General features: G+C 35.5%; 1 protein-coding gene across 3 annotated transcripts in view; it reads right to left on the reverse strand.

Annotated features, from left to right (window-relative positions):
- Positions 1 to 26,206, reverse strand: part of PPP1R1C (protein phosphatase 1, regulatory (inhibitor) subunit 1C) — a 141,247-nt gene that overhangs the window by 60,017 nt on the left and 55,024 nt on the right. For all 3 annotated transcript variants that reach the window (XM_011959421.1, XM_011959420.1, XM_011959419.1), the window contains exons 3-4: positions 11,216 to 11,253; positions 8,901 to 8,961 (exon numbers count right to left, since the gene is read on the reverse strand). In XM_011959421.1, coding sequence (XP_011814811.1) covers positions 8,901 to 8,961; positions 11,216 to 11,253 — 99 coding nt within the window. The remainder of the gene's footprint in view (positions 1 to 8,900; positions 8,962 to 11,215; positions 11,254 to 26,206) is intronic.

Raw genomic sequence — 26,206 nt, forward strand, 5'->3', positions numbered from 1 at the left:
AAATTATTAAAAACAAAGGTACTAAGCATTTTGTAAAAATGCTTGGTATAAAAAGATCTTGTAAAAATTTTCCATCAAGTTATAAGGTTGCATGGACTCTGTATTTTAGTTAGGGCAAACAGGATAAATGGGCAAATGGAAAAAATGAGGCCCGTTGCTACTCTAACAAAACTTCACAGGACACCCTAAAAAAAGGCTCAGGTCATGACTTAGTTTTGTAAAAGGGAAGGACACTTAACACAGGAACCCTGCTCCTCTGTAATCCACACTTTCCTCCAAAATAAACTATCTTAGTTACCTTTCATAGTTTTCTATAAAAGCTAAATAATTATACAAAAGAACATTGTATATGTTGAAGCACTACACAACTATAAGGTATTATAAACATCTTTTAAAAAAATCTTTAAGTAAAGCAAATAGTTAAGCATCAAGAAGGCTACCAATCTATTATTAATTCCACATTTATAAAGGGATAATACAAATCTCATCTCAGAAAACATCAGGGAACACTCCATTAGGCATAAAACGAAGGAGAGCAAGTCCATAAAAATGGCATCTGCTTATTCTAGTAATGAGGAATTGTTTTTACTTCCTGAAACTCCTATTAGCATTAGTATGAGTGGAGTGTGTACACCTTAGCAGACTGATAGCTCCTACATTAATGGACATGGTGCACACACATTTTTGCAAGGAGACAGATTTCTCCATTTTTAGCAACCACATGCTTATTCAAACATACATTTCATAGAATACTGACTCAAACAGGAATTAAAATTATATTTGAGGGCTCCTTGGAGAAAAGGTAGATTCTAGGACTGGGACAAGAAAGCCTAGAGAATCTTGTAGTCCCAGAAAGTAAGGATATGCTAAAACAAACCAACACCTTGACATTCATGGAGTATGTCAATGGGACACAGGAGTCAATGGAAAAAGTTCCCAATGGCCAAAACAGGAACTATTTCAGCAACAAAATAAGTAATATAGTATTGAGTTATAATCCAAAGTATAAAGTAAATATCCATGTGTCTGTAATGATGAAAATAAATGAACAAATAAATCAATGGAGGAGGAGAAACAAATCTTTGCAGAAGAATTTCAAATGATTTATGTGTGTACAGGACACTTCTTTCAAGGAAGTAGAGTGCAGCTTCCCACTCTTTAAATGTGCACTACACACAGCGATGTCCTTCCAAAGAGTACAGTATGGAAAGGGAGTGAAAAAGGATAACTTTACAGTGAAGAATCTCCAAAACTACTACCTCAGCCAGGTGATCAAGATCAAAATTAACAGCGATAAACCATATTGATAGTATGTGCCCCTCGTACCATGGGATGCAATGTTACTTTATCTCTGTCATCTTTCTTCCAAAAACTCACTACCCCAATCTAATTATGACAAAAACATCAGACAAATCCCGGTACAGGGATATTCTAGAAAATACCTAACCAGTATTCCTCAAAACGTTTAAGGTCATCAGAAACAAGGGAAATTGTTTGAGAAACTGTCACAGCCCAGAGGAGCCTAAGGAGACACGAAACCACACATAATGTGGTATGCTGGATAGATTCCTGGAACAGAAAAAAAGACATTAGGAAAAAACTAAATAGATACAAAGAAAATATGGGTTTTAGTTAATAACAACGCATACATGTTGATAAGGTGTGGATCTGTGTCCCTATCTAAATCTCATGTTCAGTTGTAATCCCCAGTGTGGAGGTGGGGCTTGGTGGGAGGTGATTAGATCATACGGGTGGATCCTTCATGAACGGGTTAGCACCACCCCTCAGTGCTGTTCTCTTGATAGTGAGTGAGTGAGTTATTGTGAGATCTGGTTGTTTAAAAGTGTGTAGCACCTTCCCCTCCCTCTCTTCCTCCTACTCCAGCCATGGAAAGTGCTGGCTCCCCCTTCACCTTCTGCCATACTGCAAGTTTTCCGAGGCCTACCCAGAAGCTGAGCAGGTGCTAGCAAAAAGCTTCCTGTACAGCCTGTGAAACTATAAGCCAAATAAACCTCTTTTCTTTATAAATTACCCAGTCTCTGGTATTTCTTTACAGCAAAACAAGAACTGTCTTATACAACTATTGATTTACCAATTTTAACTATGCCATACTAATATGAGACATAAATAATAGGGAAAACTGGATATGGGGTATATGAAAAGTCTCTGTACTATCTTCAAAACTTTTCTGTAAATCCAAACCTGTTCTAAAATATAAAATCTAACTTTAAAACATGTGATTTCAGTTGGAAATTATTCTGTTTTAAAGGTAATATTATTAAGAAGAAAGACAAAGACGTGAAGCAGAAATTTTAAAATGGAATCAAATGAACGAAGACTTCAAATGCTTTGGAAAGTGATATTATCTACGTAGTACCATTAATGAGACCTATTTAGTCTTTGCATGGCAGCAAAGATCTTTGTGATGGTCCATGCAGAATTCAACTGTCCACATTACAGCATCATCATCAATGCTTCACAAGTTTGCATGAGCAGGAGGAATGATCATGGTATGAGCCATGTATTCCACTTTTCCAAGACCTAGTCCATTTTACTCTCCAGACTTATGTGTAAATATGACTGCCCCTTCTGTGATCTGAAAGTGGCCTTACCCTCCTGTCCAGTAAGCCTATGGCAAATCTCCCATCCCCAGATGTCTTTGTCTAAATTTCCATTAAAGGACTTACCATGCTATGCTCTATCCACTTGCATGTTGCTTCCTCCAGACTGGTCTCCTACAGGGCCAGGGCTCTGCTTTTCACTTCTGTATCCACACCACTTTAATGCAGCGTTCCATACATGGCAAAGGCTCATATGTGATTGTGGCGGTGTGTTATTACTACTTACACAATTGAACGTTGCTATTTGCTTATTTGGGAAATATTTAAAGAAACTGATTCTTGATTCAGTTATTCAAACCAAATGCAAAAGTTTATCTTTTTCCCTGCTTCTCAAATAGAAAGCAATGTTAAAAGCTGTTATGTTATTTATACAGGGAAATATAAATTTAAAAGATTAATTAATTTTAAAATAGGTAAATATATAGAGACAAATGAATGGAACCATATTGACAAATGGCGTTCTCCTTTTCAAATGTTTAAGTCACATCACGTGAGATTAATTAAGTTACTGGACTCGATTATAAATTTGCAATTTGATTTATCTCAAGATCTTTTAGACCTTTTAACCTAATAATCCACGACAGTGTCATAAAAGATGAAGTTCACTCATACTTGCTGGTATTTTCTTCATCCTTCATTCTCTCTCAATGTTGACCTCCAAAAAAAAGACATCTTAGTGACTTACAAGAGAGGTACATTCTCAAATTGCTTCTCTAACCTGACTCCACCCTCCACATCCAAAGATATGAGGAAAGATGAGCATAAAACTCAGTGGAAGAAATTAAAGAGAAGCAAAGGAAGTGGGTCTGGAAATAGGAGCTTATTTGGGTTAAAAAAAAAAAAGAAAGCAAGACTTGTATATATTTAGAATGTTCCTTGTTATCTAGAAATCTGTCAAAATGTTTCTTGAGCTGCATAAATAAGCCCCACCCTACACAGTAAGCAAACTGAGCCTGCACAAACAAACAAGCCAAGATTTAGAAAGGCAAATGTGATGAATACCTGAAGAACACCCACAGAGGGACAGGAGAGTTTATAAAAGGAATGTAGTGTGGTAGAGACGCCTGATGAGAAGCTAAGAGATCTTGCTGCCTTCTCTTCCTGCCTTCAATTTTCAATGTGCAACGGGTAATGAGAACAGGATATTACAGCTGGTCTATTCCTTTGGAGAGTTTTTTGAGTCATAATTATAAGGAGGTTTGAAATCAGGAAGAGTGAATTGGTCACATTCCAATATAGTCATGGTTAATTTACCTACATTGCCTAAGTGTAGGCTGCATTTATATGGTGTGATGATTTCCTTCTCATCCCTCTGGCAAGAAATATTTATTGCATAACCTGCTATAGCACCCCAAAATTCACTACCAGCTATCATTTTGTTTTTCAGCTTTTTTGAAATACAAGATTTATTAATTTAAATATCAGTATCTCTTACAGGAATGTTATAATAGTCGGAAAATAAGGGGCATGGTGTCTGAGGACGGGAGCTAGGTGACAAAGGAAAAGCCACATTTGTTTAAAAGAAAGCAAAATGTTGAAGATAAACCTCACACACCTACCTGAGGCTTGGTGCTAAATAAAAGTGGAATGAATGTTGCAAGCATGGTAATCCACATGGATTTTATATCTAGGCATCTTAAACCTGACTTTTCAATTCCCACTGGGATGAGAACAAAGCTATTTCATTCTCCTGGAAGTCCTTCCACCTCTCCTCTCTCTCAGAATCATTCCTTCATGCTGCAGGGTGAAGCAGTGACGGAGGAGGAGTATTCACCACTCTCAATTCAGGGCTCAAATAATTATTCAAAGTAGTTCCTCATATTGTGTGCCTGATCTAAGCATTTTCTTTACACGTTATGTTTCATTCAGTCCCTACAGCAATCCTGTGTGTTAAGCAAGACTTTCATTTTCCCCATGAGAGAAGCGAGACAGGCTAACCCTGTGAAAGTTGCAGATACTATGATGAAATCACTTTTTTGTCAGGCCCAAACACACTAAAGCAAAAAGCCAAAAGGAAGAGTTCATGCTGGCAAGGCTGAGACAAAGACTGCCTCAAGGACTTGCTAAAATAACCCCACAAGAAATTCTTTCTTTAGGACTACTGCAATTCAGATAAGATGTTCTCAAAATAACACCAGTTCACTAATGGCCTCTGAAGCCGTTACCGGACAGGTATGTCCAGCAATGTAATTAAATTGTCATTTAATTATAGTGGCAATTAATTGATGCCAAATCTGGCTCTGAGTGTCCGAAACCAATAAACTCTGTTTCCAAGCAGCTTACATGAACTTACCCCTGTGCCAGTAAAACTTCCCTTTATCCTTCCCGCTGCGGATGTATATGTGGCTTGCCTCAACTGTACGGCTTGGGTCATTATCTTCATTTCTACTTCCCAAATACATCCAACATATTTGAATGTATTTTTCTTTGTTGTTGTCTTCCAGAGTGAACAACCCATTGATTTTCTGAAGGTTGCACAGCTAATAAGTGGTGGCATTGAGGTTGGAACCGTGATAGCTTGTCCACCAAAGTCCATGTCTTTTCATGTTGAGTTCCAAGAAATCACCATGATCAACAGTATCAACAGTTTTCTCTGATTGGAAGACCATGCTTCAGTTGGTGATCTGAAGTATGTCTTAACCTTGCTATTCTTGCCACTTTTATCTTCCACCCTCCAAAATCCAAGCTAGGCTTCTTATTGGGCCAGGTTGATTTGCTCTCTGATTTATTCTGTATTTGTATTTATTGCTTTTTTATGAGAAGAGGTTGAAAAAAAAAAATCAAGATCATAGCCATCCTTGGAGAAAAAAAAAAAAAGCTTAAGTGTTAAAATGCTGTAAGCATTCAAAGGTATTTTTGGCATATCAGAAGAAGTCTTTTTGACATGGAAGAAAACTATCTAGACACTGAAGTCTTTACAAGAAATTAGGAAGAATGGGAGGAAAAAGATGTTTTACAGAAGTAAATGAAAAATCTGACTGGCTATGCATTAAGAATGGTAATGCAATACTAATAGACCCTGCTCTACAAAGTCATTTTTAAGTCAGCTGCTTTGTTTAATGTTCAAATTTCCATTTAAATCAATAGCACTTACTTTGCTTTCTTCCGTAGAAGGCATTTGCATTCCAGTAAAACACACACACACACACACACACACACACACACACACACAGACACACATACACACACACACAATGGGGATAGAAATGATTCAGCCATTTCCTGTCTAACATTCAAATCCACTTTTCTGAAAACATGATTCAAGCAGTCCAACAATAATTTAATTGGCTGTTCTGTAAATTACAGGGCTGACCCCATATAAACACCAGAGAAATGTACATGGGTATTAGTCATTAGCTGTTATTTTTCTGATAATCTGAACTTTCCATGTGTATAATCATGAAACACTATATTACACAAGGTAATGAAAAAGTCTGTTTTCTATGTAAACTTCAACTTCTGTCATTTTTATGCACAATATATATCATAAATTTATGACTCATGGTTAGCACAAGGTATCTGAAATACAACAATGTATCTAATAGGAGTGCTGATGATAACCTCTGACGAAGGGATGGAACCCTGATATAATAAGTCTATTTGATAAACGGTTAAATGGTGGTGACAAGGGGATCCATATGAATTAGAGGGGGATATGTGGACTGCTGCAGGGCTCTCTTTTAGCTGTGTTTTGTTTCATACGTTTGTTATGGATCAGATAAAAATAACAAAAAAGGTTTATCTTATCTGTGATGGCACACAATTCAGATAGTTGAAAATAGAATGAATAGCAGAATCAGGATACAAAATATAACATGCCAATGTAACAGTCTGTCTCCAACAATAGGCAATTCAATTGGGATGACAGTACTGTATTGTTTTTGGTATAAACAAATTTAAAACATCAATATGGGGAATACACTGTTTCCCAATGATGTGTAATGCTGCCACAAAAAGCTGCTAAGATTTTGGGTTGCATTAATAGAATTAAAGTATCTGGGTTGAAGGAGGTTTCAGGCATAACTGAAGTCTCCACAAGTTCTGATCAGAACACATCTTAACCATTAGGTTCATTTTGAATGATGGACTTCTAGAATGATATAGGCAAAGTGGAGCTTATTAGAAGATCAAGAATGAAGGCAAAATAACTAAATAACAGGTATAATTGACATCAAGATATTTCAACCTGGAAAAAGAAAATTTGGCATGAGACAAAGACCTAATAGATATCTTGAAATATTTAGATATCGGTCATTTAAAAATTCACAAATGGCAACAAGATGTAGAATAAGAATCTATGAGTACAAATTCCTTTTTTCGTTTTAGAATTTTTTTTAGAGACTGGGTCTCACTGTGTTGCCCAGGCTGGCAGGCAGTGGCTATTCACAGGCATGATCATAGTGCACTATAGCCTCCAACTCCTGGGCTCAAGCCATCCTCCTACCTCAGCCTCCCAAGTAGCTGAGACTACAGGCATGTACTACTATGCCCTCAGCAAATCTTTTTACTCTCAATAATTGCATGTTCCATTCCACTGAAATTTGAAGAATTATACATTTCAGAGCAATTGTATCATTATATTTAAGATCTTCAAAACATTTCCTTTGCTCATTCATCTTTCTTATAACCGAAGCCTTTTAATGTGCTCACAACATGCCATATGTTACCACTGCTTCATTTTGTCTTAAAATACTTATTTCTAGCTCTTAGGGACCAGTAAACCAAATAAAATATGTGCATTTAGCTTTCTCTTTTCTTTTATCATAAGCAGGGCCTTCCAAAGGTATTTACTGGTTATAAATGAGAACCTACATGACTTGTGATAATACCCTGATATCCTCTTGAAATAATTACTGTGCTTTCTCAAGGCATTAACTTATGACCACAAATGATTATCATTAAATAAGTATCTTGGGGGGACTTGACAGTATAAGGCTTTATGCAAAAATGTGTAATAGGACTAACTTCCCTAAATGTTAGGATCCCATATTCTTTTGATATTTGAGAATTAAATATAATGAACATCATGGGCCCTTGAGACTTTCAGTTTAAGATTTTCCTTTAAAAATAATACTATTATTCTCTGAGGACATGAGAACAGTATTACTTTATTTAGTTTAAGCGAACCTAAAATAGAGCAGAGGAAATCATTAAATGAGTGAACATATATTTTTCCTTGTTGCCCATTCATGCCAAAACTGATGTGTCTTGAAAGTACAAAATCACTTACAATGGGGAAAATATCTTTAAACGGATTAAACTTATGTTCAGAGAGAGATGCCTAGTAGTCTCAATAATTACCCTGGAATAAACTACAATGCTGATGATTGTATTCTGTACTGCAGTCTTATGAACAAGCAAACATGGTGTTTCATAGCTGCACGAGGAAGGAAGTTTACTGAAAGTAGCTATTAATGTGTCCATTTATATCCTGCCTCCCTGAATCGCCTCCAAATCTAGAGCAAATACAGAGCGGGAAATTTCACTCCCAATTTAGCCCTCTCTCCAAACTCCAGAGGAAGCTGCTCAGCTGGCCTCTCATGCAGTTGAAACTGAGCTGGACAAATTGAGCATGATCAACCACTGGGGCCACAGCCCAAGCACCAGACTGGAAAAAACATGAGAGAGTAGACTGGATAGACTCTACCTCAAATCAGGACCATTTCAGTGTGAGAAATAAGAGATGCTTTCCCTGGAACTGATATTGGTCAAGATACTGATGGGTCTTCTTTTAGTAGTTCCAATTCCGGGGAAAATTCCAGAATCTTAACTAGATCCCTAGTTCTTGTTTCAGTAGGAGTGACATGTACAGTGAATAGCTGTTTGATTGAATTTCTCAGAGCTGCTCCTGACACAAGACAATGAGGCAATGGTTCATACTCAGTCTCCCTGAAATTCAAGTTATTCTGCTTTGCTTTAGCCAAGAGAAAAATGGTAATCATCTGCCAACACTAGCAAGAGTAATTAGGGCTTCTGGAAAAATCTCTTTAAGGAAGTAAGTGAATAAGGGTAAAAAAAAATCTTTGTCATTATTTTGGAAACTCTGAATTTCTAGACTGAAATTCTGAGATCCCTAGTTATTTCTTATTCAACCCCATATTTTACTCTTGATGAAACCAAGTTTTAAGTAGATAAGGTATCTTACTGAACATCACACTGCTAAGTTGCAGAGCTGAGACTAGATTTAGCTTATCATCAAATGTGTGGTCTTAGAGAACAGATGGCCGACCAGCCATGATCCAGCACTCATGACAACCCGAAACAGTACCTGAACAGTACCTTTTATGATGGGTGGTGTGTACACACTCTGCTTCCTTTGCTTAGGGGATGCATTCTGAGACTGTGGAGAAAGAGAAAAAAGTGAAAGCCTTAGATTTGCATACAAAATATGCCATCAGACCTGTGAGGGAAATAAATACTGGGCCATGTTATGAAAAGCTTTCTGATATCTCCCTGTCATGAAATAGAATCTAATTAATGAGAAATTATATACACGTTAGTGATATCACAGACTTAAGAGATATATGGAGTTGTAGGGTCTACTTAATCATAAGATTCTTCATTCACGGCAGCCTTGAAATCATTTTACTTTCCTACCTAGTAACATTAATTTATTTTTAAAAAGAAAGAGAAAAAGAGATACCAATCCTTTTCATTTGAGAGAGAAACAGTCTTGAGTTCCATGACAAAGTATATTCCAAAAGCTATGTCCAGGAAATAATAGTATCTGTTCGTGGGGTTATTGAGTGATTCAAGGGGGACAATGAGGGTCCTTGCAAACTAAGAGCAATCTATAGCCATCTTGAATTGACGTGTTCAACTATTACCTCCATTTACTTGGAATTATAACGTTGAGGTAACATTCTTCATATGTTTAAAAGATAAGTCCTTTCCAAAGAAAACTGCTATGTGACACTCTTACCTAAGCATTATTGGATCAGGATAAAGTTATTGAAGAAGAGATTCTGCATTTCAAAATGACAAAAATAAGAACTTATTTCAGGATCAAAATACAGATAAGGATACAGAGCTCCATATAATGGATATACATATTATTCATTTAATAAATTATATGGTCTAACCCCCAACTGGAAAATGCCAAAGACTCCATTTTAATAGCATGTTGATTTATGTTTTAATGTGGCAAGGGTACGGGTCTTAATCAATGAGTTTTCGCATCTGGGGCAACTACTTTTGCTTTGTAAAGCTCAAGTGTAAATAGTTACAACACACTTTTTGAAGATTGTTCCAGGCTTGCTATGCACATTAGGAAGAACATAATGTACAAGGTTTGAAAGAAACTAGAAACCGTTTTACAAAGTTGTAAACAGAGCTTGAGGCATCCTTCCTTGTGCCTACTAAAGATTAACTGCCCTCAAAGGTATCCTCAAGATGTTGTTTATCTGATGCAGAAGCAATCAATTGAAAACTAAAACTTTCAACAAAACAGTTACCAAATCCATATCAGATGAGCAAATAGTATAAGCAAATTTCTCCAGAATAGAGTTTTGTGATACCTACATACTATGCATAGGTATAGACAGGGTGACTCTACATTAATGTTAAATGTGTGGAAGATTGACATTTCTGGGGCACTTATACTGTTTCAGTCACATCTGGCTGGTTTTGAGAAGCAATCACTTTAGGAATTTTTAATGTTTACTTCCACACACATATTTAAAGATCAAATAGAAAATCAACTCCTCAGAAATTTTTTGTTGTTGTTGTTTAGTAACACAGTGTAAACTTACTAATAAAAACTACTTTGTATTTATGTAAGAGTTTAGTTTTCAAAGCATTTCCACTTTTGCTGTCTCACAAAATTTTCAGAAAAATCTTGTGATACACTATTTGATATTTTGCCCATTCTACATTTTTCTCTTTAAGCATTGCTGTATGCCTACTCCTGCGATCAAGGGAATTGATTAGTAACTCTGTACAGCATCCTATTCAATATTTATTTCGTTTCTGGGAACTAGTTTATTCACTTTGTGTTTCATACATTCTCTATTATATACTCTCCTAGCCTCTCCTGGTTCCTATTTTCTATATAAACTCCTACACATGTATGTGGAGGGAATAGGGAGTGACAGTGTTCAGACAGCCTGCTGAATTTAAATCTGAGTACATTTCTAGGTGAACCCCGTGAATCTGGTTACTCAGGCTTTGGAGGACTGAATCCCCCTAGACTCTGGCCTCAGACTTTTGGCTCCACATACCAGAAGACCCTTTAAGAGGTGTCATCCCTCCACCCTCATCTCCTTGCTCTGGGATTCCAACATTACATGGCTTAGCCTGTGGTGTGTATATATAATCATTCAATAAATTGAAGTTGTCAGTATCATATTTTGCCATTAAAAGTGATGTTTTATTTTAAAAGTTTTTTCAGGGATTAGCATTACATAGGTAGAGAATAAAGGTAACCGAGAGGCAGAGATTTTAATGACACTATATTACTGTTTATTCAGTCAGAAGGAGCAATCTAAAGTTTTATTACAGTTGTATCATATTATTTATATCACATCAAATCAAGCAAATTTTTGCATTTTAATTGATTTGAACACATTTATACAAAAATACTTTTAAAAACTTACTTCCCCTTGTGTGTTGGGCACCCTCTTGTCATCTATTTCTGTAAGAGAAGTAGGTATAATGTATTAGGCATGTAATATTCTTTCTTGTAATACATACATTAACATTTTCAACAACACAGATAAAAATGATTTAATAATTGCCTTATACAAAAACTATAACTTACAGCTAGGAAGGAGGGGAAGACAGAGGTCAGTGGTTTCCTTCTGATATAACCTTCTCCCAAAGGTTTAAAAAAGTATAGAAAAAGCTTTCTTCTTGACATCCCAGATTTCTCACCTTTCAGCAATTCAGAAAGGGGGCCAGGGAAGTGACTCTTGGAACAAAGTTAGGTGTCATCAGCCTTACACTTAAGGTGTCAGCAACCTCCTCTCCTCATTGATTCTGCTGCTGCTGCTATCCATTAATGAGAACCTTTGTCAAATTTCCTCAAGTTTGTCACTACCCAAATCAAATCGCCTTTCCCACTCAGTCCAATCACCATGACTACAAGGAAGGCAGCACCGTCTCTAGATATGTATGTGGAAAGAACTAATTGCTCCATCAAATATTTCTTATGACAGTGCTTGGGTGGCTTCTTATGACTGTGCTGTGTATGAAGGGTTGTGAGGAATGGCGAGGCGGAGGAAAGATGCTTACATATGCCCCTTCCACAGCAGGAAGATGTTCTGGGCTGGGTTTCTTTTTCACTTTGTCACCTACATTGTATGGCATCTGCCTCTTGGCTTCTTGACCTAGTTCCCCTTTCCTGATCCTCATGCTAGGCCCAAGGCTCAAAGACTAACTCCATGATTCAAAACTGAATGAGAAGTTCATCAAAAAATATCTGCTTAAAGGCAATGATGTAGATCTGTATTGACATGAAAATATATGCCATGTAAGTGAAAAATATTTCAAAACTAAATGAATGGTATTTTTATTTAATAAAGGATAGATATATGTAGATAGAGTGATACATATATGCATAGAAGACTACCCAATATGTTAACTGTAGTCATCCTGGGGTGACTGAATAACATACTCTGTTTTATCCCTATCTGTACTGCTTTTCTTTTTATAATGAGCATGTGTTACTTTTATAACAAAAAGCAGTATATATGTATGTATGTGGATATATATACACACAAATACATACATATATGTAGTATAATTTCTCTATAAATCCAACCATGCATGAAGTTGATATTTCATATAGTAAGAGAACAAACTGACTAAACAGCTAGAATGGGAATAGTATATGGAACCATTGTTTATTCTAATCTGATATCTTGGTTACTAAATGTTAAAAAGTTATGGAAACTTCTGATAAATTGTACTTTCTTTATATAAGGGAGGACAGACAGTTTAGTATGGCAATCACAAGTGTCTGATGCAATAACTGTAAGTATTGGGGCATTTTCAGGCAGCTATGAATATATTAAATGGAACAATCCTGTCTGCAACATTTTTTTGCTATCACAAAATATCAAATATGATCCACTGTAACAATGTGGTGCTATGATCCATTGGATTATTAAATACCAGTGGGGTTTCTTAATATTTTGCTTTTGATTAGGAATTCACAAAATCCAACCCAGGACCTAGAACTTTATGTTTTAGAAATACAATGAGATCTGATCATTCAGATTTTGCTTTTCCTACTGTCTCACTACAATACCCACTAAACCAGTGTTTCCCCAAGGCAACTATGAGGGCTTCACTTATTAAATATTTCAATGAAAAAATGTTTGTTTTGTTGTTGGTGTTGAGTTATGCTTATTAAATTAATTATTTATGTTGTGAAGGCAAGGATTAAAAAATTCAGTCTTATATTCTTGTCTTGAAATTGAGAAGTGAAAATTAAATAACTCACTTTTCAGGTAAAATTGACTCAGACAAAAGTACAAGGGAAGCCAATAACAGATCATAGTTTTCTTGAGATTCACTGATTTAAACATATTTCTATTTTTCTTAATAGATTGTTACTAAATTGGGGAGGTTAATGTTTTCTGCTTCCCAAGAATCTCATATAGACACACACGCATGCACACACACACACCATGCACATCAGCACATGCAATGGGACAACAGACCACCACAAATACAGTTTCTCTCTAATTTGTACCAAGAAGGTTATAACCAAAGGAGAAGACTCCCAAAATATATGCAAATCTTGCCAGCTCTTTACATAAAAACATAAAAATGTCCTTAATAATATCTCCTTTCTTTTTCCTCAGGGCCTCAAATTCTGACCCCATTGGCAGTCCCAGAAGTCTTTAGGAAACAGGATAGCACATGAAACATAAGAATATACCCCTGTCTTCAGATATTGTTTAGCTCTCTCATCAAACCAGAAAAAAAAAAAAAAATACTATTTTGGAGTAGGGTTGAACAAAATTAGTTTGTAAGCAGATTATCCATAAGCAAAAACTATAAATTTTCTGAAAGAGGCTTTTGCAGCTACTCCATCCATATCTTGTCTATATTTCTCCATTTCTCAAGGACCACTTAGTCTGAAAGAAGAAATTTCTTGGTTTGGAAGGAAAATGTAAAACTCATTTAAGTAAAACATTTTAAGAAATGTTGTCATCATTAAAGACGAAGATAGAAACAGAAATTTCTGTTTTGAGTATTGATTAGTTAGAATACTCTTAAGATATTTAAATTCATGAAAGGAACAGGACAATGAGAATGCATGTGGATACACACATAAACCATAAACACCCAGCGTCTCCTTGTCTTAGTCAATGATATCTCATTCAATTTTGGAAAACTAGTTGTAATAAAAAAATTAAGTGCCTACCAAAATGAAGTGTAAGAGCAAAGGAAACAAGAAGAACATTGTCAAAAAATAAGGAGAAGTCAACTATAATAGAATGAGAACTGTAAATACTAAGACATGGGCAGAATGCGCAGACAGAACACTAAGGAAAACCTAAAGAGCCATGGTTGAGGCTGGCAGAAAAATCTGTCTTGGAGAAAGCACTGGAGAGCATACATGATATCTAATACTGTTTGTTCCATTTGTCTGTCGTGACCACACTTAAGCCATGTAAAATTCCTGAAATACAGAGCTTTCCTCATGTGTGAAATAGGAAAGAGGAAGCATAATAATTCTTACTCTGCCTTCCTCATTTTCTCATGTTTGTTTTGAGGAATAAAAAAATGAAAAAATGAGAGCACAATTTCCCACTCCTTAAGTACAGACTATAACTTCCTTCCAAAGAGTGAAGTATGGAAAAGGAGCAGAAGGAAATGAGTCTCTTTATGGTGGGGAAACTTAATTCTGCCAGGTGACCAAGGTCAACGCAAGTCATAAATTGTGTTGATCCCTTGATATGATGCTATGAAGGTGGGACTTTATATCAATGATCTTCCTCCTCAAACCACTTAAGCCCAGTCTAGTCATGAGAAAAGCATCAGATAAATTCCAATACAAGGGCATTGTACAAGATTGCTGACCAGTACTCTTCAAAACTGTCAAGGTCATGAAAAACAAGAAAAATATGAGAAATTGTCATAGCCAAGAGGAGCCTAAGCAGACACGATAATTAAATGTAATGAGGTATCCTAGATGGGATTCCGGAACAGAAGAAAGGGCATTATAAAATTATCTCAATAAACTATGGATTTCAATTAATAAAAGATATATCATTATTGGGTTATTAATTGTAACAAATAGTAATGACTTGGAATATTAAGAATAGAAAAACTATGTGTGAAGAAGGTGCTACATGGGACTCAATGTGCCCTCTGTTCAATTTTTCTGTAAATCTAAAACCCTTTAAAAATTAAACCCATTAATAAAAACTTGAAAAGTAAAAAATCACTAAATACAAATAAAAGTCACCCTAAGAGTACATTTTTTTTCTTACTGTCAGAATTCTGTGTGTATTTTGAAGAGCAACAGAGAGTGATGATTAGAAAGTAGGCAATGTAACTAAAAACAAGGTCATGAAAATATCATTTTAAATTATTATATAGAGCCAATTAAAGAGATATAAGGAAAGGCAAGAGTGAGCTTACAAAGAGAATATTTCAAAGTTTAGTTGAAGTTGTTGAAAGCTGATGCAAGTAAAAACGTGTTAGAGGAAAAAATGAGGAGTTAAACAATTTTCAAATAAGTCCATAATAATGGGAGCACTTTTCCTTGATTTATTTACTGACTGAATGTGGGGAGATAATGCAACAAAGTATAAAAGAAAATACCACTAGTATCTGTTTGATTATACATATCCCCCAGCTTGCTGCTTCTGTGCATTTACCCCCCATATCCAGAAAACTCCTGCCCTCATACCAAATACTACTATCCCTCAGAGTTCTGTTCAAATGGCATTTCCTCTGGGAAATCTTTCCCAATTCATGTCTCCCCTATGCTCAACTGGAACTCCTCTCTTCCCCAACCAACACCCACAGCACTTCCTTTACTCCTGTCTCATAGAACTCATCACCATATACCCTATATCATGTCCATTAGTGTTTTTATTTCCCCAGGCAACCTGTAAAAGAATGAGGATTATCCTCCATGTTTGACTTTTCCACATTTCTAAGCACAATAACAAAGCTGGCATACAATAACAACCTGTCAAATAAATTTATCTTAATGCCTATGTTTCATAAAACCAGACCACCTGTTTGCTGCTTCTCTGTATTCCAAATTACAATAGTAGTGCAATTATTTGCTCACAGTAGGTGCTAAATAAATACTTTAAACAATTTTTAAGTGTTCAGTTTGCAAACTTTTTAAGGCAGAATCCATTACTTCCATTTTAAAAAATCAATTTACTAGGTTCAAATGCTAGAGATACTCAAATTCTTATAAATATTGCCTAAGTGGCTCAAAGGGAACCTTAGAGGAAAAATAAGGATGTATGACTTCCCTCTGTTGGTTTCTAGAGATTGGGAAGATATCTATTTCAAGGACAATATGTATAAGACAAATTAAAACTAAGTGGTAGGCAAGGTCAAATCAGATATATAATTTTATAGAAACTAGCCTTAGACAATAACTAAAACCATGGAAATGAATAATTTATTCAGGATATTGGCTGCTAAAGAGCACTGACCCATATATAGAATGCTTTGGTAAGAAGAGACTCAGTTTCTTAGACTAAACTCCAAAGATGCAGACTTTTGATGAATTTAGATAACAGAGGGTCACTTGAGTCTTCATTTGAGGCAGCTATTTTGGAAATGTGAGGGAAAAAGTCAGTTTAGTAGAAATTGGAGGGCTTCCAATAAACACAGTCTTGTAAGTTCATGCTTTGAAGATGCTTCTGCTCAAAAGCAATAGCAATGGCAGATCAAATACAAAAAGAGATGACTAAAAAGATAAAGCCACAGTTGAAAATTAGTTAAACATCTCCAAGGACCATAAATACAAGAAAAGCAAAATGCAATAAGCAGGTTGGAAACCATGGGCCTGAAAGTCTTTAGATCCAGAAGTCGACCAAGGCAACTAGAACTTCTAATCTCTCAGCTGAACTGACATCATGTGAAAGAAATGACAAAGGCCAGACTTGCTGCCTGGAAGTGGAAGCAGGGATTTCTCATCTGTGTTGAGAAAAGGCACTGATCTGTGCATCTAGTGAGACGGGAGAAAGTGGACATCTTAGAACAAGCCACCGCAAGCTAGGTAATTGCCTCTGCTTTACTTCTAGTATCATCATAAAACAGGAGTCCTTGATGTCCCACTTACGATCTCATTCTAGATGAAAAGTATATATAGTACTGAATACAGAAAGACTCAAGAATATTAACAAGGAAGAATGAGCATAAAGGAGAGAAAATTCCCACTCACAAGGAGTTGAAAATTAAAATTTTGAAACATAAGAAGAAAAGGAAAATACTTTTTTAGGAATACTGCTTAAAAAGCAAGAGGAATATGAATTCTTCCAGGTGAAATGAAAACATCAGAGCAATCTGAAAACATCAGAGCAGTTTTAAAATGTCTCTAAAATGCATTTATTTTGGACTTACAAAGAGATGAAGAAGAAAGCATAATTTCTCATGAGAAATCATGAAGCCAGAAGGAAGCAGCACAACAGTTTTCAAGTACTGAACAAAATGAATGATCAACCGTAGAATTCTACATTCAGTAAAATCATCCTTTAGGAATGAAAGAGAAATAAAGTTTTTCTTTACCCACCATTAGACAAAGGAAACTAAGAGAATTTGTCGCTAGCAGATATACCCTCACTAGCAGATATACCCTAAATGAATGGCAAAGGAAGTCCTCTACAACCAGAAGAAAAATGATTGAAAAAAGGAGTCTTAGAACAACAGGAAGAAAAGAAGAAGAATGAAAAAAGCAAAAATGTGAGTAAATATCATAGATTTTGCTACTTCTCTTGAGTTGTCTACATTATGTTTGACAAGTAGATAAAAAATTATGGTTCTCAACCTATATAGAGGGAATATTTAAGATAATCATATAAGTAAGAGATGGTAAAGAGACTTAGAGGGAAGTAAAGACACTTAGGGGGAAGTTTCTATACTTTACTCTGATAAAAGCTGGCACCAGCAAACTGTGATAAGTATGTATGCATAATAGCACAATTGCTAAAAATCCATACAAAGAGATAAACTAAAAAATGTTATAGATACATCAAAATGCAATTATAAAAATGTTCAAGTAACCTAGGTGAAGATAAAAGAAAAATAAAGCAGAAACAAAAAACAAAGTGACAACTGGAAAACTAAAGTGGTAGATGTAAGTCCTAACATATCAGTAATTATATTAAATATAAATGGCCCAAATAAACCAATTAAAAAACACACTGGGCCAGGTGTGGTGGCTTATGCCTGTAATCCCAGCACTTTGGGAGGTCAGGGCAGGCCGATCACCTGAGGTCAGGAGTTCAAGACTAGCCTAGCCAACATGGTGAAACCCTGTCTTTACTAAAAATACGAAAATTAGCCGGGTGTGGTGGCATGCACCTATAATTCCAGCTACTGAGGAGGCTGAAGCAGGACAGTCACTTGAAATCAGGAAGCAGAATTTGCAGTGAGCCGAGATCATACCACTGCACTCTAGCCTGGGTGACAGAGCAAAACTCTGTTTCAAAAAGAAACACACACACACACACACACATACACACACACACACACACATTGGTACAGTGGATCAAAATCAAAATAACCTAACTATACACAAGGGCATTATGTTGAGTGGAAAAAAAGCCAATTTCAAAAGGTCACATACTGTGTAATTCAATTTATATAACATTCTTGAATGACATTTTGTTATTCAAGATGGAGAAGAGATTAGTGGTTGCCAGGGATCAAGAATAGTGAGATGAGGAAGGAGTGGGTATAACTATAAAGTAGTAGCAAGAGGGAGATCTTTGTGGTGATGGAATAATTCTGTTTGATTGCCATAGTAGGTATACAAATCTACATAACTGATAAAATGCCATCAAACTATAAGCACACCTGTACTCATGTCAATTTTATGGTTTTGTTATTGTACTGTAAATGTCACCATTAGAGAAAACTCAGTGAAAGGAACCAAGAACCTCTCCAGGCTATGTTTAAAACTTTCTGTGAATCTTTTATTATTTCCAAATTAAAAGTTAAATTATGTCAACAAAAATTCGAGATTGGAAATAATTTAAGAGAAAATTAACAAATCAAAAATATTACTGAGAAATTTACCCAAATCCAATACCAAAAGATAAAGATATAAAATACACGAAACAATGGTTAACAGACATAAGGAAGAGATTAAGAATCTGGCCAGGTGCAGTGGTTCCTGCCTGTAATCCCAGCAGTAATCCCAGAGGAAAATACAAAATTAGCCAGGCATGATGGCAGGCACCTGCAGTCCCAGCTACTCAGGAAGCTGAGGGAGGAGAATCGCTTGAACCCGGGAGGCGGAGGTTGTGGTGAGCCGAGATCACGCCATTGCACTCCAGCCTAGGCAACAAGAGCAAAACTCCATCTCAAAAAAATAAATAAATAAATAAAATAAAATAAAAAGTAAATAAATAAATAAAAATCTGCAAAAACATATAAAAGAGCAGATTTAGAATGAGAGGCTAAAAGAAATTTTAGAAAATGTTTTATAAGTGAAGAGATACATAAATATTATAAATAAAACAGATGCCAAGAAAATTAATGAAAATAACCCTACACCCAGACCATAGAAGTAAAAGTTTATAACATCACATTTAAAAAGAAATCTTGAGGGTAACAAGAGCTAGAAAGGACAATTATTAACTGTGGGAAAATCTCACCTGCAATAACAAATGGCAAAGGCAAAGGCGTGGAAGTGAACAAAACTATTTTTCTACCCACTAAGTTGTATTCAAAAAGGATACAGCCATTTTCAGACAATTGAAAAAGATCGATCATTACAATGACTTTTATTTTATCAATGAATAAAATCGATTTATATTTATACATTCCAGAGTGTTTAAAAATAAAAGATCAACCATTCACTCAAAGTGAATAAAACAAATATTTGTACATTTTATAAACCCTTTAGCTGAAAACATTTTTCACAGCAACTAGATTATACATCTCCAAACAGAATGGAAGATGGAGGAAACTGTAGGCAATTGTTTCCAAAGCTAATTTTATCCTACTCTAAGAGTAGAACTGGTTTATTTTTCTTACTAATATCTTTCTTGAACAGATGAAATTATCAACATAAAAGTCCTTTCTTTTAAAAACATACACTTTTGTTTTGTGCAATAAGCTTGTTTTTCTTGGTTCCAAAATAACTTCAATTTCCTCCTTATTCTGAATTTTTGGAGAGTATCAAAAAAGAGAAAATTTCTTTTTAAAAGGGAAACATATTACTACATTTTATTTAGAATTCAAACATATGATTTTTTTTTCTTGGCTCACTCATTTGGGAGCTATTCTAATGAGCTGACAGGAAGTCAGTCTATTTTAGTCATCAGTCAATAAATTATGATTTTATTTTACTAAAAATATCAGAACATGTTAATAAAAATTGTATGTTTTGTGATTTCAATTAATTTTATGACAAAAGGTTAAAACACAAATATTAATCCTAAGATTAAGTGGATAATATCTTTTTCTTAACTTACAACAGGGCAGGTTGAGCAGCGAAGTGGCAGCCTGCTATGTTGGGGCGATGGCCTCATTTTCGTCATATTAATGTGAGATACATAAGCAGGTGAGTGTCAGAGGAGAAGGTAGGATTGCGGACAATCCTAAACCAGTCAGTTAGATAGAATTCACTGAAATTGAATTAAATTTCTCAAAACCACCATCACTGTGTGGGATGATATGATACACAAAAGAAATAAACTTGATTATTTCACTTATCAAAGCATTCCTTTGGCATTGTCTAAAAATAACTATTAGCTGATAGAGCCAAGCATCCCTGCTCTAATAGGAGAAAGGAAATTGAGATTTCCTAATATTCTTTTCTTTCCATGGCAGAGACTAGAGTTGTGTTCAATGATACATGTTTTTCTCACCATTTCATTGACACTTTTTTAATCTGAGGATTTACTTTTATTCCATCCCTTAAAACTAATCCTAGGAAAGAGCTTAGAGAAATTTCCTGAATTACCTGGAGCAACAAAGAAAGACTAAAAGGTAAGTTTTTATTTATATTGCTAGCATTTTTGTTAGATACAATGGTATTTGACACCTTTTAACTTCTTTCAAATTTATTATTTAAAAATCATCAATCTACAATTGATGCTTAATAATTTTGTCAAAAATATAAGAAAAATATTCAGTATTAATCATTGTATTATCGCGATTTTTTTTTTTTTTTTTTTTTGAGACAGAGTCTCACTCTGTCGCCCTGGCTGGAGTGCAACGGCACGATCTCAGTGGCTCACTGCAACCTCCGCCTCCTGGTTCAAGCAATTCTCCTGCCTCAGCCTTCTAAGAAGCTGGGATTACAGACGTGTGCCAGTATTATCACAATTTAAAAAAGGGTTTTGTAAAATATTAACTTTCAATCGCCACTAAATCTAAAACATCTCATATATACTTTAATTAAAAAAAAAGAAAACAAATGGTTTAACTGTATTTAAAGAGTGGGAATAAATATAGAGAGGTCATTATGTCAATGTTATAATTCACTCTTATATGTGAGTAAAATTTATGATTAAGAAGTGTTGTCTAATTGTTTTCTAAGGCAGTGGGAGTCACCTAGCACAGCTGTGAAAATTCCACATCTTTTCACACGTAAGTTTAAATTGAAAAATAGGGCCATGTAAGTTTATGAAATATGGTGATAAAGTAATTTCATGACTTTTTTTTTTAAATGTCTATCAATGGAAATCCCATAACTGATGTGGTGATAATATTTAGTTACCAGAAAAAACCATGGCTAAGCCTTATGAATATTACCACTTCTCCCTGTATAGGCCTGCACTGGAAAAGTCATTCATTAAACTACAGTATTACACCTGTCATGGTAAGTATTACTGAAGGCTGATTCTTTATCTCTCCACCTCCTTTAATCTGTAACAAGAGAGTGATCGCTACAATTCCACAGACTTTAAACAGTGGTCAGCATTTAAGTTTTTCTTCCATCTTTCAGGAGGCACTAAGAATATATTTTGCACAGAAAACACGAATAAGATTGCAGAATAAAAGTCTCAATCATGCTTATATTCTTTCCCCACTTCTTTTACTCTTCTGTTGAGTTAGTGCTTAAAACAAATACTGCATCTTTCTCCATCAATTTCCTCCATGAAATTCGAAGTATTCAGGTGGGGATAGGTTATTTTCACATCAGCCTGTGTGCCTCACTGGATTATGACAGGCTCAGCTGCTGCTGTTTTGTTTTTCTCTCAAAGCAGGATGTGTTTGATTCCCTTCTTTTTAAAGTTACTCAAGAGAAAATGTTGACTGCTGTGATAAAATCTGGATGAAATTGTAGTTCAATGTGTTCTAAGACTCATACTCTAGGAAATGTATGCAGAGTACATGGAAATTAATAAATTAAGTGGAAAAATCTTCTATATTAAAATGTTTTTCTTTTGAAATTTTCTGTCAGTTTTGCATGTGTTTTATACTCTGTTTTTTGCCAAAGTTTAAGTATTGGCTTGAGGATGACAGGTGAACAGATATGATTGAGGTAATATTAGTGTTTAATTTGGCTAGGGTCTGGAAGAATCAAATAAACAGGCAAGGCTGTGAGATCAATGGATGACTAATAAGCCAGAGTGTGACACTATTATCAGAGAACCAGGTAAGGCTGGCATCTGAGGAGGTAGTCCTGACACGCTGTTCAGAATTAACACATGAACAGAATACACAAGCAGAGGCTTGCAGGGTGGAGAGTGGGCTGCAGAGGCAGCACTTTTGTATCCAAAAGACCAAATTGAAATAAAGTCAGCAGATGGAGTGGAGTTCTGAGAGATAATTTAGTCCTAAAGACCAAAATTAGGCTTTTTAAAGAACAGTGCAAGATAGCAAGGTGGTATAAATAGATGGTGAAGATAAACTTCTATGAAATCAAGCATTAGCATCAGAGACACAGCCACTGAGAGCCTGGCTGTGAGAGGAGAATAGTTACTAGAAAACTGAGTAGGAACTATAGGGGATAATCACAAAACTAGGAAAGTAAACAAACAAAAAACTTGCCTTGATATTAAATTTTGAAGTTTTGCTTGAAGTAGTATGGATCAGTTTACAGCAGGTCAATGATATTGCTTAACAGAACTAGAAAAACAGGATAAATTATAAAAGACAGCAAGACCTGATGAAGCAAGAAAACTACAGAGAGCAGAGACATTCAGAGCTCGAGGCTCACAATTCAAATTTGGCCTCTGGCAGAGCACCACTATAGGAGAACAGAAAATCCACAAGATATTTTGGTAATTGTGTAATACTAGAGTGATAAAATTGAAGACTTCAGGGAATTAAAACATGCAGTTTGTCTCTGCCTTAAGATATTTGAGAGTTTCTGAAGCTATACTGGGTGAGTGAATAAATAATATGGAAATCTCTTGAAAATAGAATGTAAATTTTAAAAATACAAAGACCACAGACCATTAGTTGAAAGGCCTAGAAAAGATACAAATCAGAGGTCAACTGAATCATATTAAAACTAAAATCGGGACTTTCCTAGCACAATTTATTATTGGAATACATGATCAGTTTCCTATTCTGCCTCGCAGAGGAAAAGGTAAACCCCTGTATGTTTTGGGGCCTGAAAGAATGCTTAGCATATCTCTAAGTTTGGTGTTCCACCCCTCTGTGTAATAAGTTGAATAGTATCCCAGTTTGCAGCCAAGAGATTATATTCAGCCAAGGCTGCAAACTGGGACACTATTAAAAACCTTAGTATATTTTCATTAGCTTTTGTTTATAATCTTTTCCTGCACTATTTTGTGGGAAAAAAAAATAATTCTGTAGAGAAGTAGCAACAGAGAAAAACAATTTATGGTCTTCTTTTTGAGGTGCCCTTGAAAGTTTTTTTGTTTGTTGGTTTTTTTTTTTTTTGAGATGGAGTCTCATTCTGTTACCCAGCCTGGAGAGCAATGGCATGATCTTGGCTCACGGTAACCTCTGCTTCCCAGGCTCAAGTGATTCTCCTGTCTCTGTCTCCTGAATAGCTGGGACTACAGACGCCCGCCACCACATCCAGCTCACTTTTGTATTAGTAGAGATGGGGTTTCACCATGTTGGCCAGGCTGGTCTCAAACTCATGACCTCAGGTGATCCGCCTGCCTCTGCCTCCTAAAGTTCTGGGATTACAGGCGGGGAGCCTCCACGCCCGGTCTGCCCCAGAGATTTAATCATACGGACATCAGTGCTATCTTTGACAGTCTCCAAAGGAATTTACCATCATGTATCTGAAAACAACAGTGAAATCTCAATTATCACATTTCAGTAGATTCTCCATTTTTGTATCCAGCATGTTTCCCATCCAACTACTCACCAGGCCCAACCCTGCTTAGCTTCCAAGATCAAATGAGATGGGGCGCTTTCAGGATGGTATGGTGGTAGACCGTATCTAACATGTTTGAAGGTAAAATCTCTTTCTTCACAGTGACCTTTGGATTACAACTATTGACTAGATAACCTACAGTTGAACGATATAAGGAGGGGACAAAAACAAAAATTCCATAGAAGGCTTTAGATCTACTAATTCAAAACAATCATTGACCCATGAGCCTTCAGAATTGAATGGAAGTAAATCAAAGAGAAATGAAAGAAATTGTTATGCACAGCTCAATTTCCTTTTGCATGTATAGTTGCCATTTCCTTGTGTTATTAGCATTCTAGCATAGAATCAATCTGTTCAACGTGCCACAGAATCTATCATGTATTTCTTACCTACAGTAGAGGATTAGAATTATAATTTCTTTTTAGTAGGGCTAAATGTAGTAGGGCTATGAAAAATCTCCTAAGCCAGCTATTGTGAAGCCTGTCTTCCTGACTTATCAAACTCTCGTTTCCAAAATGAGCTCTGTTTATAAGCCCTTTGCTGGGCTGTGTTGAAGGCCTATCATTTGGGGCTTCACGTTAAGCCACTAGGCAGTGGTTTCAGTTGTGTTTTTCTTTGAGTTCTCAGAGTTAGTCAAAACTGGGCTCCAAACAGAAACCACCAGAACAATAAAGTTATATGCACTGGAAAGGGGAATGTGAGGAAAAGAAGAAAATTGGAAGAATAGTTTTACCCTGTTGTGCCAAGATTCACACAGCTGTATTTTTCTTTCAATATTATTTATAGCTTTCCATTTTAAATGATGAAAGTAGGAACATACCTCATTACTTAATATATTTTTATCTCTCTGAACCCCCTAAAATGGCTCATTTTTAGGGGATACCAATAAGAACCTGGTATAAGATATTCTCTGTGGAAATAGTGGTGGAAACTACAAAGAAAACACAAGATGGATTATGCTGATTTATTCAAAAAGAACTCTCAACCAGGAATTGTCTCATCTTACAGGTTGGAAATCTTCCAAACTACCTTTCTGTTTATATTTCTTAATTTCTGCTGCCACTTCCAAGCACAGGAAAAGAAGAGCAGAAAAAGCAGATTATTTGAAACCTCAAGAGTCTGCTTTTCCTTAGTATTCTCAATGTTTGTGAACTCAGTTTCTCTGATAAGACATATTTTACCCTACCACACAACCATTTTAGGTGAGAGCCAAAGAACTATTGCATCATCTTATCAGTTGTGATTTTCAATCACTGGTGCATTTTTTTCTGCCTTCTTGGAGTTTGAATTTGCCACGTTTGCTCCAGAAAAATAAGTTGATTCGTTTAATGGATGGGTTTTCTTTGGGGATGACATCAGTTTAAACAGCAATACTTATTCCAGTAATTCTAGTTTTTTAAAAAAATCTATCTTCTTTTTAGAGAATTACCTAGAGAACTGATTGTAAACATACTTTTAACATAACTTTTACAGATTAGAAATAATAATTAGATGTTTTAGGAAATGTTGGAAAACTAATGAAGTCATTATTCAATGTGCATTTAATCCCTTCCCAATAATATATTTTTATGTCATTTTGATCTATAGATTCCTTTAAATAGAATTTGAATAATTTAGGTATTAATCATTTTAAAACACTAATATTTCATTTTTCTACCTAAGATATCACAAAAGTATTCTCATCAGAGTCCCCAGATAAAGTCTTATGACCAATTTCTTTACAAGTAAAAGTAGGGGAAATAATTGATGTGAGCATGAGAAAATTATTCAAAGATTAACAATTTGAATGAGGATGACAGGAGATTTTGAGAGCATTCACTTTAAAGATGGTTCTGAGAGGCAGTGGAATTAGAATAGAATTAGCTGCTTACCACTATTTGAAATATTTAGTTCTCTTTTTACTTCACAGAAATGTTTTCTCTTTTTTTTTTTCACGTAGGTCGCTAACATTGACAGTGACTTACTAAATCTGCTTTGTAACTTGCATTAGTCAGCCAGAGCACTTGTAACAGATTTTCATTTCTAGAGAAGATACTGGAATATAAAGGTAAACTTGTAAAATATTTCTTTATATCTTGTAAATTTAATTACTTGCCATGATTGTCCAACTTAAAATTAT

Source organism: Colobus angolensis, unplaced genomic scaffold, assembly GCF_000951035.1.
Source record: "Colobus angolensis palliatus isolate OR3802 unplaced genomic scaffold, Cang.pa_1.0 Scaffold492, whole genome shotgun sequence".
Taxonomy (NCBI): domain Eukaryota; kingdom Metazoa; phylum Chordata; class Mammalia; order Primates; family Cercopithecidae; genus Colobus; species Colobus angolensis.